This window comes from Ascaphus truei, chromosome 13, assembly GCF_040206685.1.
Source record: "Ascaphus truei isolate aAscTru1 chromosome 13, aAscTru1.hap1, whole genome shotgun sequence".
Classification (NCBI taxonomy): domain Eukaryota; kingdom Metazoa; phylum Chordata; class Amphibia; order Anura; family Ascaphidae; genus Ascaphus; species Ascaphus truei.
The window spans coordinates 19,809,132-19,825,132 of record NC_134495.1 but is presented as its reverse complement, the minus strand read 5'-3'; the positions used below and the strand labels follow the sequence as shown (position 1 = coordinate 19,825,132).

General features: G+C 50.5%; 2 protein-coding genes across 5 annotated transcripts in view; one reads left to right on the top strand and one right to left on the bottom strand.

Moving 5' to 3' along the window:
• Positions 1 to 2,073, bottom strand: part of SSH1 (slingshot protein phosphatase 1) — a 46,196-nt gene extending 44,123 nt beyond the window's left edge. Inside the window, exon 1 of the mRNA XM_075568795.1 lies at positions 1,659 to 2,073. Coding sequence (XP_075424910.1) covers positions 1,659 to 1,718 — 60 coding nt within the window. The 5' untranslated portion in view covers positions 1,719 to 2,073. The remainder of the gene's footprint in view (positions 1 to 1,658) is intronic.
• Positions 1 to 16,001, top strand: part of DAO (D-amino acid oxidase) — a 44,167-nt gene that overhangs the window by 10,511 nt on the left and 17,655 nt on the right. The window contains exon 1 of one of the 4 annotated variants that reach the window (XM_075568800.1): positions 2,187 to 2,527. The exons of 1 other annotated variant lie outside the window; for it this stretch is intronic. The gene's annotated coding sequence lies outside the window, so the exon portion shown is untranslated. Of the gene's footprint in view, positions 1 to 2,186; positions 2,528 to 4,654; positions 4,812 to 13,648; positions 13,674 to 16,001 lie in introns of those variants that run through there. 2 more of the 4 variants (XM_075568798.1, XM_075568801.1) reach the window with 2 other exon arrangements.

The following is a 16,001-nucleotide window of genomic DNA, read 5'->3' as shown; positions in this document are numbered from 1 at the left end:
CCTCAAAACGCGACAGTCAAAGGGTTAATGGTGCAGTCCCACGCACAATCAGATCTATGTAGGTCAGAACTAGAATATGGGGGGGGGAGAGGAGGGTGTGTACACGCTGTGTTCAGATAAAATGGGACCCCTTTTATTTTTCAGCATATCTTGCAGAGAAATCACTCCATTTTCATGACAATTTGAGCAATTATAGGTCTGTCACAGTGGATTATTACATTGAGGAGTTATTTGATGATCTAATAAATATTCTTTGGAATTGGTGACTACATGATGACCGCATCAAGTACATAGTTCCAAAATGGTGTTGAGCGCAGAAGATAAGCACGTTATAAAGTGCTGGAGACAGAGTAAGAATTATGGTCCAAAACGCTTCCATACAATGTTTCCTGATAAAGGACGGTCGCTAGGAGGACTGAAAATCTAATTCATAAAACAGTGTATCGTTCAGGAGTGGGAGCAGCTGGATCAGCGCGTTACCGATTATACAATCACACAGCGGCGTTCTCATCTCCGGGCGCACGTTTCAGCAGGAGGAGGACATTTTGAACCAAACTTTGAACTCAGAACGTTATAGTAATCTTAGGCCTCGTCCAGGGTGGCGCTGAGCAGACGGGCGCACTCACGCTGGCGCTATGAAACACTGAGGCAGAGCAAGCAAATTTGATTTTGCCGCTCGCAAGCACGTCACGTGAGCGGGGGCGAACCTGCTCTGTGACGTCGTAGCTGCACCCCCAGACGAGCGCACACCTAGCCGGCCACGAGTGCACAGCGTATCTGCTACTTGTTGACATAATACAGTGACATCAATTTAGTTACCATCAGTTGATTGTCTGCTCTGGGTGGATTTTTACTACTGAAATCCCCTTGACGTTTATGGGGTCTATTGATGTGTGTAAAACATTCATCCTAATAATCAATGTGCAATAACTGATGTGTCAGAGCCTAATCACATAGGATTTAATAGGACCAAGTGGAGTGTGTTGGAGTGCGACACTATTGAAATCCATAAGGTCAGCTGACGTACAGAAGAGGGCGACCCCAGAGAATGTAATAGGACCAACTGTTGTGTGTTATTATAGGGTGGCCTCAATTAGAGTCTATAGGGCCAAATGTTTTCAAGCTGGTGATCCCACATAATTATAGGGACTAGTTGATGGGAGTAGTAGGGCGACACTGATTTTGAAAGGGGTGGTGCCTACAGGACTCTATAGGCACAATGATGTATACCTCTGCATCTAATAGGGTCAACTGTTGTGTCATATAGGGTGGTCCCATTACATTCTATAGGGGTAACCATTGTATACAAGAGGGTGGTCCCATTACATTCTATAGGGGCAACTACTGTATACAAAAGGGTGGCTCCTTTTGAGTCTATAGGGGCAACTGCTGTAAATAGGATGGCGATCCCACAGCATTATTATAGGGATAAGTTGGGTTGTTAGATGATGGGTAAAAGAGGGAGAGAGATGGGAATGGAGGGCACCCCCGTTATATTCGGGTGTATATGATATCTGTGGCCGGTTAGGGTGTTCTCCCCCCGGGGTGAGCTCCTCACGGGAGGCCCAGCGGGCTTTGGGGCCTACCAACCGAGCCTCATCCCCGGTGTTTCCTGAGCGCGGGCCCCGCGTGGGGGGGGGGAAGGTGTCCGGTCTCACCTCGCTGGCGGAAGAGGTGGCGCTGGGGGTCGGGGATCTCTGCAGGGTCACCAGGGCCATGGCTGCCGGTTCTCCGGTGTCCGGTAGCGGTTGCCAAGGAAACCGGTACCAGGGATCATCCGGTCCGTGGCTTCCGGTACCGGGCCACTTGTGATTACCGAAGGGTAGGAGCTGGTTCCGGTAGCGATCGTTGGTTTCCTCAGGTGTGGATGCTGTGTCGCCGGGGTGTGACCCGCTTTGGGGTGTGCTTGGGTTCCGGTGCCGCTCAGCTCGATTCCCGGTACCGTGCGGAGATCTGGCACTTCCTGTCAGTGTTAGAGCCGGTACCGGTTGTGATGATCCATTCCTCCTGTGCTGCACTGGGTATTCCGAGCTCCTCCTTCCGGGGAGGGGGCTTCACACAGAGGGGACAGAATCAGAACCAGAGGGGGCACAGAGACAGAACCTGGGGGGACAGAATCAGAACCAGAGGGGGCACAGAAACAGAACCAGAGAGGGCACCAGAAACAGAACCAGAGGGGGCACAGAGACAGAACCAGAGGGGACCCAGAAACAGAACGTACTCAAATACAGAACCAGAGGGGACCCAGAAACAGAACCAGAGGGGACCCAAAAACAGAACCAGAGGGGACAGAATCAGAACCAGATGGGGCACAGAGACATAACCACAGGGGACCCAGAAACATAACCAGAGGGGGCACAGAGACAGAATCAGAACCAGAGGGGACCGGGAACAGAACCTGAGGGAACAGAACCTGAGAGGTCCAAGGTCTTAATCAGGACCAGAACCAACAGGGACCCAGGGGCAACAGACCCAAAGCCAGAGAAGATCGAACCAGGACCAGAGTGGACAGAACTATAGAGGACCGGTAAAAACATGTACTAACTAACCCCATCCTAAAGCTAATGGTCTCCTATAACAGGCGGGGATAATCCCTACACCTCAACCCCAAATGTTAAGGACATTTGTATCAACCAGGCTATAAGTGTGACACACACAGCTAAACATTACTGTACTGTACTCAAACTGATGCAACCACCCCAAATGTACTAGTCGTGCATCCCGGCTGGGGCTCCCCCATACAATGTCCTCACCCCAAACGTGGGTATTTTTTCACTTGTGTAAATGTTTGTATGATATTGTTTTGTTTTAGGCAAAATGTAGTAGAATCTGTACAAATATGGTAGTTAAACTGCCCTGCCTGGGGCAATTGAACCACTATGGCCGCCCTTTCATACCCCTTTCTAAGCTGTTCTTTGGCATTCTGGGGAGGCTGACCGGAGCAAAATAAAGTGTAATTATTCCAATATATAAAGAACAGGAGAGGCAGATCATTTAGGATTTGATGATTTAAAACCCCTGTTTCAATTGGATCTTTCAGCAATATTTTTTATTTCCTTTACTTAATATTATATCAATGCGCAATCGTTTTTGTACGACTACAACGCATCGCTCTGCAGCGGAAGGATTAAATATGGCTGCCATGGTTCTAATACATAGGTAGATCCTAGAAATTTTGCCACTCCAGAGGTCTTTGTAAAACAATATGGCTGCCATGGTTCTAAGACAGTGGATTGCAACCTTTTAGGAATTGCAGAACAATTTGTGATTGAGGAACCCCTTAAAAATGTATTGGGTCTCTGCACATCCCCAGCTCACCTATCCCATGTATGTTAAAATGCTACTGCAGCAATGGGTCCTATACCTTTTCCATATAAACTAACCGCTTTCTGTATTACATATAATATTTATTCCAATACAGTACAGTATATATAAAGGTATGTGTGGCTAACTCCAGTCTTCAAGGGCCACCAACAGGTCAGGATTTAAGGATATCCCTGCTTCAGTCAAAGACTGAGCCACCTGTGCTGAAGCAGGGATATCTGAAAACCTGACCTGTTGGTGGCCCTCAGGACTGGAGTTGGCCTCCCATGATATATGAGGACTCAAAAATGAAAGATTTTTGCGGGTGCTGAAACTACAGGGTGTGAAACCCCATAGCAATAGTGGTCTTGTGGCTAAATAAATACTACCCAGGACCATTATTGCTACTCTTTTTGCTTCACTTCTATATCATTTATATTGCAATGTAATATTTTATCACTGTTTTGCATAACTAAATTTAGAATACTGGGGCAAAAAAACGCACTAGTTCCTTTTTTTTAATTTTTTTTTAGGGAAAACCTGCATTTGTGAAGAGGAAATAAAGGATTGTTCTCTAATAAAACATGCGTTTTCTGCTCTAATTCTGCATGCCGGGTGAAATTCATAAATAAATGTAAGCGCTGTAAATTTCCTTCCGCTGACAAAGTAGCTTGCGTCCTGTGCTACACTCTGTATCAGGGATTCCAAATGGGGGGTTTGTGAGGGGTCTCCAATGGGTTTGACCAAAAAATTATCTGTAGTGGTCGGCTCCCCAGCAGTATAGCGGGGTCCTCAGCCCGTGTGGGGACTGCACACTTAGTAAGGCCTCAAACTGCACCTTAGCATGGGCAATACAGCTGTCACTTACAGCAAGAGCGTCCAAAGTCGCTCCCCGCAATGCTTTGCATCCACAGCGACGAGGCATTGTGGGACGTGACTTTGGAAGCTCCCGCAGTGAGTGACAGCTACACCCCCCATGCTGCCTGCACACACTGAGGTGCAGTTTGGGGCCTTATTAAGCGTGTGTTCCCCCCGTGAGCTCAGGAAACTACACTGCCTGGGGTCACTCCCGCAGTGAGTGACCGCTACACCCCCCCATGCTGCCTGCACACACTGAGGTGCAGTTTGGGGCCTTAATAAGCGTGTGTTCCCCCCGCAAGCTCAGGACACGACACTGCCTGGGATCGGTCACACAGCTCTGTTAGCGACAGTCTGATGAGTCGGCAATAGGATTTATTCATTAGGGTTCGCAGGTCAAATATTTTGTATCGGCGGGAGTGCCCAGTGTAATAAAGGTTTGGGAACCGCTGACTTGTATAATCACTAAGATATTAGTAACCCAGTAACACGGGAGCAGGAAAACCTTTGCCCGCTTTTTATTACCCAACCTTTGGTTAAGAGGACAGAAGACATAACATATCCGTATAACCAGACGGCGGCCACCGCGTCTGCATTTATTCTTTGGGACGCTCTCCCGTTAGCTGCAGCAGGGAAATCGCTCTCTCCAGGTGAGCCTGTTACCTGAATCTACGGGGTACCCCGCTGTTGGACACGTAACAGTACCTATTATCTATTCAATCCAGCTATTTGCAGACATCCCTCATTTTCTGGGAGTCTTACCTGCACTTTTCTATTAAAATGCTAATTTTTATTTTCTTGGCCCGTCTCAGCGATTTTTAATCAAAAACATATTAACTCCAAACTTTTTTTTTTTTTTTATATATAAATTGCGTTTTTCAAATGTTTTTCTAAACTTTTAATATCTCTATAGTAGCCAAGGATTTCGCAGGGTTTTTACCATCTTTACCTCGTCTCTTTTAAACTGTTGTATATTCTGGTTATATTGATCCAGGCTTTCCCCCATCCCCCCTCCCCCCTCCCCCCTCCATTTTAATATCGGGTATTGATGGAGCAGAATGTGTTTCAAAGATAAAGGAGAAGGATGATAATTAGCAGATAAAGATTAGAATTTCGCGGCCCCCCGGGGAAAATGTTTATTATTTCTTTTTATACCGGCAGCAAATAAGATTCATTTGTATTTTAAGGTTGGATCTTTCGAAAGAAGGCGGGTTGTAATAATAATAATAAAAAAAAAAATATTCTAGGGTTAACAGGTGTCCGGTAATGAACCGGACTGTCCTGTATTTAGACACTGACCAGTAAAAAATGAGGTAATACTGGACATGTATGTGTATACCGGTATTACCTCTCTGGACATGTATGTGTATACCGGTATTACCTCTCTGGGCGTGTATGTGTATACCGGTATTACCTCTCTGGGTGTGTATGTGTATACCGGTATTACCTCTCTGGGCGTGTATGTGTATACCGGTATTACCTCTCTGGGTGTGTATGTGTATACCGGTATTATCTCTCTGGACGTGTATGTGTATACCGGTATTACCTCTCTGGACGTGTATGTGTATACCGGTATTACCTCTCTGGGCGTGTATGTGTATACCGGTATTACCTCTCTGGACGTGTATGTGTATTCCGGTATTACCTCTCTGGACATGTATATGTATACCGGTATTACCTCTCTGGACATGTATGTGTATACCGGTATTACCTCTCTGGACATGTATGTGTATACCGGTATTAACCTCTCTGGACATGTATGTGTATACCGGTATTACCTCTCTGGGTGTGTATGTGTATCTCGGTATTACCTCTCTGGGTGTGTATGTGTATACCGCTATCAACCCCCTGGGCGTGTATGTGTATACCGGTATCACCTCTCTGGACGTGTATGTGTATATCAGTATTACCTCTCTGGGCGTGTATGTGTATATCGGTATTACCTCTCTGGGCGTGTATGTGTATACCGGTATCACCTCTCTGGACGTGTATGTGTATATCAGTATTACCTCTCTGGGCGTGTATGTGTATATTGGTATTACCCCTCTGGGTGTGTATGTGTATACCGGTATTACCTCTCTGGACATAGTGACCGGTATTACCTCTCTGGACATATTGACCTGACCGGCTTGGTGGGCCGCAGGATTTCCCGGAGCAGGGAGCAGCTTCCTCCATCCTGATTTGCTGCATTACCCAGCAGCAGCCAATCAGGAATTGGGCCAAGGAGAGGAGGAAACAGCATGGAGCAGAGAGGTGTGTGTGTGTGTGTGTCTCGAGCATGTCGCACATTTCACCATTTTGTCCAGTATTTTTGGAGAAGCCACCTGATAACTAGTTGCCTGTTCTGTGGGACTTACTGAAGCCTTATCATGCAGAATTTCCAGTGTTCGGATGTAAATACTGCTGTGATTTTATTTATATATATATATATATATATAAATATATATATTGCAGTCATTAGAGAAATGTCTCCCATCATGTGTCTGCTCTCTTTCTGCTGACATTTGACATTGTCGTGTGTAATATTAAACCGAACAGCCAACTCAAATGCAAATTGCGCACATCCGCCAAAGATAAGATCCGATTTTTACTGCTAGATTTATTGCCAATTTCAGCTGGTAATAGCACAGACCGACTGACTGAGTTGGATTCAAAGTGCAGTGAGGGACGCACAATTTTTGTGTTGTAAAACATTTTAAACTCAGATTCACGGAGCTCCGTTGTCACATAACATGGCGGTGACCTAATTTAGCGTCACGGTGAGGCTGACGGTGCGTCTTCAATGACGTCCCGTTCAGTCGTGTTTTCCCCCCGTACAGAGCAGATCGTTAACGATGACGGCCGTTAGTGATGACATGCACAGGATATGCAAATGAGGTGTTACCCTAACATCGCGTATCCACTAAAGCCCGTTAAGGGTAACGCGGGGACTTAACGTTACGTTAATTGGGTGATACCTAAACCACGGAAACTCCCACCGATTTCAATTGGAGTTTATCTGCGATGGTGCCCTGATCGGCACTATTGTAGTTTAACTACAGTATCCTTATGAGATTCCAGGTACGTGTGGGGCACTTGCTCGTTTTCTAGGGGGTGATCGGGCTGATGGAGTGTCCAGCCCCCTCCACATTGCGCCCGGATTGGCGGAAAATCAGTCATGTGATCACTTCCGGAGCGATCACATGATCGGAGGTCAGGGGGAACTCTGGTGCCGCACGACCCCGACACTGTAAAGGTTAAAGAATATGCTTAGGAGAGCGTAACAGATGGACGGACACATGGGAATTATATATATATATATCTCAATCAAAAACGAATAGACGATACCGTTCTGTGGCTAACGAAATGCTTTTATGTGTGCGAGCTTTCGAGATACACTGATCTCCTCTTCCGGCGGTGTTACAATGGATAAAGCAAGAGAGCTTTTTACTTACAAACAGTGCATCCTGGAATGTACAATTCTCACATGCACACGAGCAGCCTGCCAAATCTTGACCCCGCGGCGTCATTTGAAGCTTGAGACAAGGTAAGGGGGGGGGGGGGGGGCGTGAGCAATGGGAGAGAGCAGGCAGGGGCGCAGGGCAAAAAATTGATCTAGAATAAATTAACCAATATATTGAATGAGTGCATGACATTTGCATGGATATAGATATATATAGAGAGAGGGATATAGGTGGATGCACACAGGCGCAGGCATGCTTAAATATAGTTGTATACTGGTCATTGCGAGCCTTTTTTCCTGAGTCCCAGAGCAGACCCCGATGAAGCGCAGACAGAAGGCATTGTATTCGCAGCATGCAAACGGCGTAGGGAAGTCCCAGGCCTGTAGGAGTCAGGTTTACACAGCGGAGGCGTCCGAATCATCACCAACACTTTCCTGACAACAAAGACGTCTGTTCCCAAGCTATTGTTCCAGCGCGGGGACAGGGCCGCCACGTGACGTCGTTTGGCAAATGATCAAAAGGCTCATTTATGGAAGTCTCCCGGCTGCAAGACCGTGGTGATAAAGGCAGCATTAAATGTAACGGCGGAATAAAAATCCAGTTGAAACTAAAGGGGATTTGCTTAAATCTGGCGTGGTGTTTGTGTCAGTTTTGACACTGGGTTGAAGCCAGGAGACTGATACGCAGGGCCGCCACCGGGGGGGGCGGGAGCCCCCTCTGGACAAGTGGGCACCTTGCGGCCAATGAGGGTCCAGTCCCTTACGATGGAAGTTGTCCCAGACTTGAAGTAGGTCGCGACGTCCCGGATCAGGCTGCCAGGCCCATTCCTCTGCCAAGATAAATCGGGTGGACCCAATCTCAAACCCCCACCCCCTCCCGTGCTGCACAGACTGTCCGTCCCCTGTACCATGCTGCACAAGCTGTCCGTCCCCTGTACCATGCTGCACAAACTGTCCGTCCCCTGTACCATGCTGCACAGGCTGTCCGTCCCCTGTACCGTGCTGCACAGGCTGTCCGTCCCCTGTACCATGCTGCACAGACTGTCCGTCCCCTGTACCATGCTGCACAAGCTGTCCGTCCCCTGTACCATGCTGCACAAACTGTCCGTCCCCTGTACCATGCTGCACAGACTGTCCGTCCCCTGTACCATTCTGCACAGACTGTCCGTCCCCTGTACCATGCTGCACAGACTGTCCGTCCCCTGTACCATGCTGCACAGACTGTCCGTCCCCTGTACCGTGCTGCACAGACTGTCCGTCCCCTGTACCATGCTGCACAGACTGTCCGTCCCCTGTACCATGCTGCACAGACTGTCCGTCCCCTGTACCGTGCTGCACAAGCTGTCCGTCCCCTGTACCGTGCTGCACAGACTGTCCGTCCCCTGTACCATGCTGCACAGACTATCCGTCCCCTGTACCGTGCTGCACAAGCTGTCCGTCCCCTGTACCATGCTGCACAGACTGTCCGTCCCCTGTACCATGCTGCACAGACTGTCCGTCCCCTGTACCATGCTGCACAGACTATCCGTCCCCTGTACCATGCTGCACAGACTGTCCGTCCCCTGTACCATGCTGCACAGACTGTCCGTCCCCTGTACCATGCTGCACAGACTATCCGTCCCATGTACTATGCTGCACAGACTGTCCGTCCCCTGTACCATGCTGCACAGACTGTCCGTCCCCTGTACCGTGCTGCACAAGCTGTCCGTCCCCTGTACCATTCTGCACAAGCTGTCCGTCCCCTGTACCATGCTGCACAGACTGTCCGTCCCCTGTACCATGCTGCACAAGCTGTCCGTCCCCTGTACCATGCTGCACAAGCTGTCTGTCCCCTGTACCATGCTGCACAATCTATATATATTTCTCAAAACGTATGTCTGTCCCAAAGGCCAATCTGATTGGTCAGTTGGTCTGTCACTCACCCTCTGGCCAATCAGATTGGTCCGTGGACCAGCCCCGCCCCGCCCCGCACGCCTAATTGGTCACACTCACCCACGCTGCCCGCTCCTCGGCGGTCGCCTCACCGCCTCACCTCTCCCCACATTCCCCCCCCACACCCACAGCAAACCCCAGCCTCTGCACTGATACCCACGGCCAGCGGCGCACGCTCCTCGGCGCCACAGCCTCACCTCTCCCCACATTTCCCCCCACACCCACAGCAAACCGCAGCCTCTGCACCGTGGGGCCAGCGGCGCCCGCTCCTCGGCGCCACAGCCTCACCTCAAATGCCCCCCCTCCTCCACCTCACCTCTAGACACACCGCCTCCCGCCAAGTAACCGATGCCGCCGCCTCTCACACGTTGCCAGGTACCTCATCATCCGCACGCGGCCGGGCCGGGAAGCCGTAACCGACGCCGCCGACGCCTCTCACACGTTGCTAGGTACCTCATCATACCTCCCCCTCCTCCCCCGCGGCCGGGCCGGGAAGCCGGGTGGCGCCAGCAGCTATCACCACCCCACACACACTGACGCACACACACACACACACACACACACACTGACTGACGCACACACACACTGACTGACGCAGACACACACACTGACTGACGCACACACACACAGCCGGATGCGCGCACACACTGACGCACACACACACACTGACTGACGCGCACACAGACTGGCGCGCACAAACACACACCCACTGACTGACGCACACACACTGACTGACGCACACACACACACTGACTGACGCGCACACACACACACACTGACTGACGCACACACACACACTGACTGACGCACACATACTGACTGACGCACACACACACACACACACACTGACTGACGCGCACACACACACACACACTGACTGACGCACACACACTGACTGATGCACACACACACACTGACTGGCGCACACACACACACACACTGACTGACGCACACACACACACACTGACTGACGCACACACACACACACACACAGACTGGCGCACACACACACCCACTGACTGACGCACACACAGACTGGTGCGCACACACACCCACTGACTGACGCGCACACACCCACTGACTGACGCGCACACACACACTGACTGACGCGCACACACACACTGACTGACGCACACACATACTGACTGACGCACACACACACACTGACTGACGCGCACACACTGACGCCCACACAGACTGACGCGCACACACCCACTCACTGACGCGCACACCCACTGACTGACGCGCACACACTCACACACTGACTGACGCACACACACACACACACTGACTGACGCGCACACACACACCCACTGACTGACGCGCACACACATACTCACTGACTGACGCACACACACACGCTGACTGACGCGCACACACACACCCACTGACTGACGCTCACACACCCACACACTGACTGACGCGCACACACCCACTGACTGACGCACACCCACCCACACACTGACTGACGCACACACACACACACTGACTGACGCACACACACACTGACTGACGCACACACACACACACACACTGACTGACGCGCACACACCCACACACTGACTGACGCGCACACACCCACACACTGACTGACGCGCACAAACACACCCACACACTGACTGACGCACACACACACACACCCACAGACTGACGCGCACACACACCCACTGACTGACGCGCACACGCACACACAGACTGGCGCACGCACACACCTACTGACTGACGCACATATACACCTACTGACTGACGCACATATACACACACACTGACTGACGCACACACACACACACACACTGACTGACGCGCACACACACACACACACTGACTGACACACACACACTGACTGACGCAAACACATACTGACGCGCACACACACTGACTGACGCGCACACACACACACACTGACTGACACACACACACACACTGACTAACGCAAACACACACTGACGCGCACACACACACTGACTGACGCACACACACACACACACTGACTGCCGCGCACACACACACACACTGACTGACACACACACATACACTGACTGACGTGCACACATACACTGACTGACGCGCACACATACACTGACTGACGCGCACACATACACTGACTGACGCGCACACATACACTGACTGACGCGCACACATACACTGACTGACGCACACACACTGACGCGCACACACACACACACACTGACTGACACACATACACTGACTGACGCGCACACATACACTGACTGACGCGCACACATACACACTGACGCGCACACAGACTGACGCGCACACAGACTGACGCGCACACACACACCCACTGACTGACACATATACACTGACTGACGCGCACACACACACTGACTGACGCGCACACACACACACTGACGCGCGCACACACACACTGACGCGCACACAGACTGACTGACGCGCACACACACCCACTGACTGACACGCACACGCATGCACACACCTACTGGCTGACACACACACATACACACACCCACTGACTGACGCACACACACACACTGACTGACGCACACACACACACACACACTGCATGAAGCTGGAAAGGAGGGGGGAACGGAGCTGGAAAGGGGTCGAGGGACCGGACCGGTAAATGGGGGGGAGGGACCGGACCTGTAAAGGGGGGGAGCTGGATTGATGGGAACGGGGGATAGAGAGGGGGGAGACAGGGGAAGAGAGGGAGAGGAAGATGGCAGCCAGCAGAGGACGACAGCAGCTGGCGGCGGAGGGAGAGGAAGATGGCAGCCGGCAGAGGACGACAGCAGCGGAGGGAGACAAAGATGGCGGCCTGCAGAGGGTAACGGAAGCCGGCGGCGGAGGGAGAGGAGGACGGCAGCCTGCAGAGGACGACAGCAGCCGACGGCGGAGGGAGAGGAAGTTGGCAGCCTGCAGAGGATGACGGCAGGCGGCGGAGGGAGAGGAGGACGGCAGCCTGCACAGGACGGCAGCAGCTGGCGGTGGAGGGAGAGGAGGACGGCAGCCTGCAGAGGGTGACGGCAGCCGGCGGCGGAGGGAGAGGAAGTTGGTAGCCTGCAGAGGGTGACAGCAGCCGGCGGCGGAGGGAGAGGAAGTTGGTAGCCTGCAGAGGGTGACAGCAGCCGGCGGCGGAGGGAGAGGAAGTTGGTAGCCTGCAGAGGGTGACAGCAGCCGGCGGTGGAGGGAGAGGAGGACGGCAGCCTGCAGAGGACACTGTGTGTGAACCTCCGCTACAGCTTAAGAGTAGGCTACAGTAGGTGGTGCTTACTAGGTGTCATGATAATGTCATGAGGTAACAGGTATCAATCCCTCTGGTGCTTAAGGGGTTAATGAGCTTCAGTTTGAGTTTAAAATACAAAAGTGTGGTGTCTTTTCAGAAATCTGGGGCCTTCAAAAGGCCTTGATTGAAGTTGGGTGTCAAAAGTACAAAGAGTGGGTTTATTGTATGTTAACACCTTTTTGCAGGTAGGGACAGAAGGGCAGTGTCTGCAGGTAGGTGTAAAATGTAGCACCTGTGACAACTGTTCTGTACACAAGAGACCGAGCTTCAAAGCATTTCTGGACAGGGAGTGTATGGATGGCCAGTGGCGTGGCTACAGAAGGTATGAAGCTAAGAGTGACCTTATTAAATATGGGAATATCATGAGACGTCCTCTGCTGAACATGCTAAAAGTTACATGTGTGTATCCGTGGGAACGAGGCGCACATAATGATTACAGACACGTGAGGTACTGTACTGATCACAGACACGTGAGTAGCAGGTACTAAGAGACCGATATTAATATCTCTTTTAGGATGACCCTGTTATATTTAGTCTTGTTGGGACCGCCGTGAGTGCCTGAATGTATTGATGTGTCTCACGTGTGAGTAAGTATTACAGAAGTGAAGTTATGAATACATTTAGATACGAAAAGGAATTGTTAAACGTCCTTTGGGGGGAGGTGTTTTACTCTGTTGTAAGACTATCAATCTCACATCTGATTTACGACAGGGGGCTGGGTTTAGGTTGTGTTCAATGGGAAAGAATTGTATTTAAGTCTGCGCAAGTATTATGAAAGGGAGATGTCCACAGAGGAGTATTTGAGACCAGATACGGGATATTTCATTGTTTCTTACCAGTAACCTCTCTGGGGAAAAGCTATGTCATTTGGTAAAGTATAGATTTTTTTTTTTCTGTTTTATCATTTTATTTTAAGAAGCTGTTCTGCCTTGTATTGTAACTGTATGTTTCTTTTGTAATACCTTTTCTGTAACCTAAGCACTGTATTTTTATATGTATTAAAACAGTTAATAAGTAATGCTTTGGGCTCTGAATGAACTGGCACACGCTCTGGAGAGAATAACTTACTAATTCGGGCACGTGTCGCTGCAACTGATTTTGGTGTGTCAAAGTGCATAGTTTTTCCTATAATAAACAGGGACTTGAGACCCTGGTAAATATTAATTGACAGTTTATCATATTTGCATATTTCAGGTGGTGGCAGTGGATAGTTATGATTTGCAATTGAGTAGGGGTTAATATTAACTCACTGGTTCCTGGAAGAGGAGAAAGGTGGGGTGGCTGGAGTAGCCGTGTGTATTAACCCTGGTTGCATGTCTAAAGTCAAGTGCTCACTTGTGTGCTGTTTCGTGGCAGGGGTATATTGGGACGGATTGAGGGGAGATACAACTCATTTGAGGGACCTTTTGCGGAGGTGAAGAGTGGGGCAGCTTGCCGGTTGTGTATTGATCCTAGATCCTGTTGAGGAGATATTGCCCATCTGACGGACCTTTACAGAGGTGAAAAGTGGGAGCGCTTGAGAGCATCAGTATTAACCCTTGTCCCGTATGCAGGTCACGTGCTAGCAGGGGGTCGTACGGGCAACACTAGGTAATAATATAATGAAAACATACAAGAAAAGGAGCCTAGTTTATTGCACTCTCCCTACTGAACTGGTAGATGAATGATACATTTAAAATAACATTTAATGGTTAAACCTAGAATGTTAAAATAAAGAGTATTTAAAATAATGCAATGAAAAATAAGCAGCTCTGATCCAGTAAAGAGTACTATGATAAGACACGGGATCTTACTTAAATACGTGTGATGAGCTAAGTATACCGTTCACCACTGGCTTACCCGGCTTTACAATTTAGAGTAGCAGTTCCACTTATCTGGGGTTTTTTTCCTGGAGGGGAAGCCCCTCAGCTGAATCGCCCTATATTCAGCTCCGTGGGACTCCCCTTGTGTCATGGGAGTGGGGGTTTGGCCCGGGATTAAAGGGGTTACACCCCATTTGGCCACCCCCTGCTCTCACTTGGGAAGCAAGGGGTTAACTGGACTGGTGTCCAGTAATGGGTTTTTACTTTGCTTCAGCATCCAACTGCTTATTCCCCTGTATAAATGTATTGTCTCATCCCAGTGTTTGCATCAACACATACACTGGGTTGATGCGGGAGGGAAGGGGTTAATGTTAGTTCAGTGATTATAGCCCTTTGTTCCCTTTTCCCGCCTTTTCAGGCTCCAGTTTGCAGCCTTCCATAGGTCGCCATTGAGGCTCCATGCATTCTAATGGCAGAACTAGCGGTTTTGGACCTGTTTTCCAGCGACGACCAGCAGGTGGCGTCCGAGAGGAGGAGCGGCGGTTTCCCATTGTAAGTCAATGGGGCCATTGACTTCAATGGGGATTCCTCGACGCCGGCCTCCAGGAACAGGTTGGCAGCCATCCAAACCGCAGACCGCAAAAGCGGATACGTCTTTAAAAAGAGTTTAATCACGAGCAGTCCGATCCGGAAGTCAGTCACACGGTCCGGTGTCTGCTGCCAGGACGGAGTCCCCTGCTCCACAGGAAGGACTTGGGCAGAAAGATTTGGGAAAGGGGGTGAGGGGGCGTGTCCAGGACGCCGATGAGGACGGTCGAGTAGCAGAGGAGCTCCTCAGACCCTAGAATAAAAATAGCGAAATAAGCGCTTTCCCCCCTCCAAAAACCAACGGAAACAAAAATATACCTGGCAGGAAACTCCCGCGGGTGAAATGGCAGGGAGAGCAAAAGCCCAAACAGCCCAAGGAGTCACCCGGTTCTTCTCTCCGTCGCAACGGAGCTCGGAGGCTGCTTCAAAGAGCCAAGATGGCGCCGGGTGCACACACGCACGCGGGACCAAGCAGTCAGCAACGGAGCGCGACCGCACCGGCACGCCGCCTCCACCGGACGAAGCCCTAACACGAGACTACATGCAGGAGCTGATAACCTCTATGCTCAACAAGCTCCATACCTCGCTACAGGCGGATCTAAAAGCCGCGGTCTCCGAGCTGAAGCAGGAGATATCGGGCCTCACAGAGCGCACTGCGGTGCTGGAAACTAAAATGGCCGACGCCATGCAGTCCCAAGAGGAGGCAGCAAATGAAATCTACCGGCTGGGAGCTGAAGTGAGCAGCCTAAGGGGTAATATGGAAGACCAGGAGAACCGCGATAGACGTCAAAACGTCAGAATCCGGGAC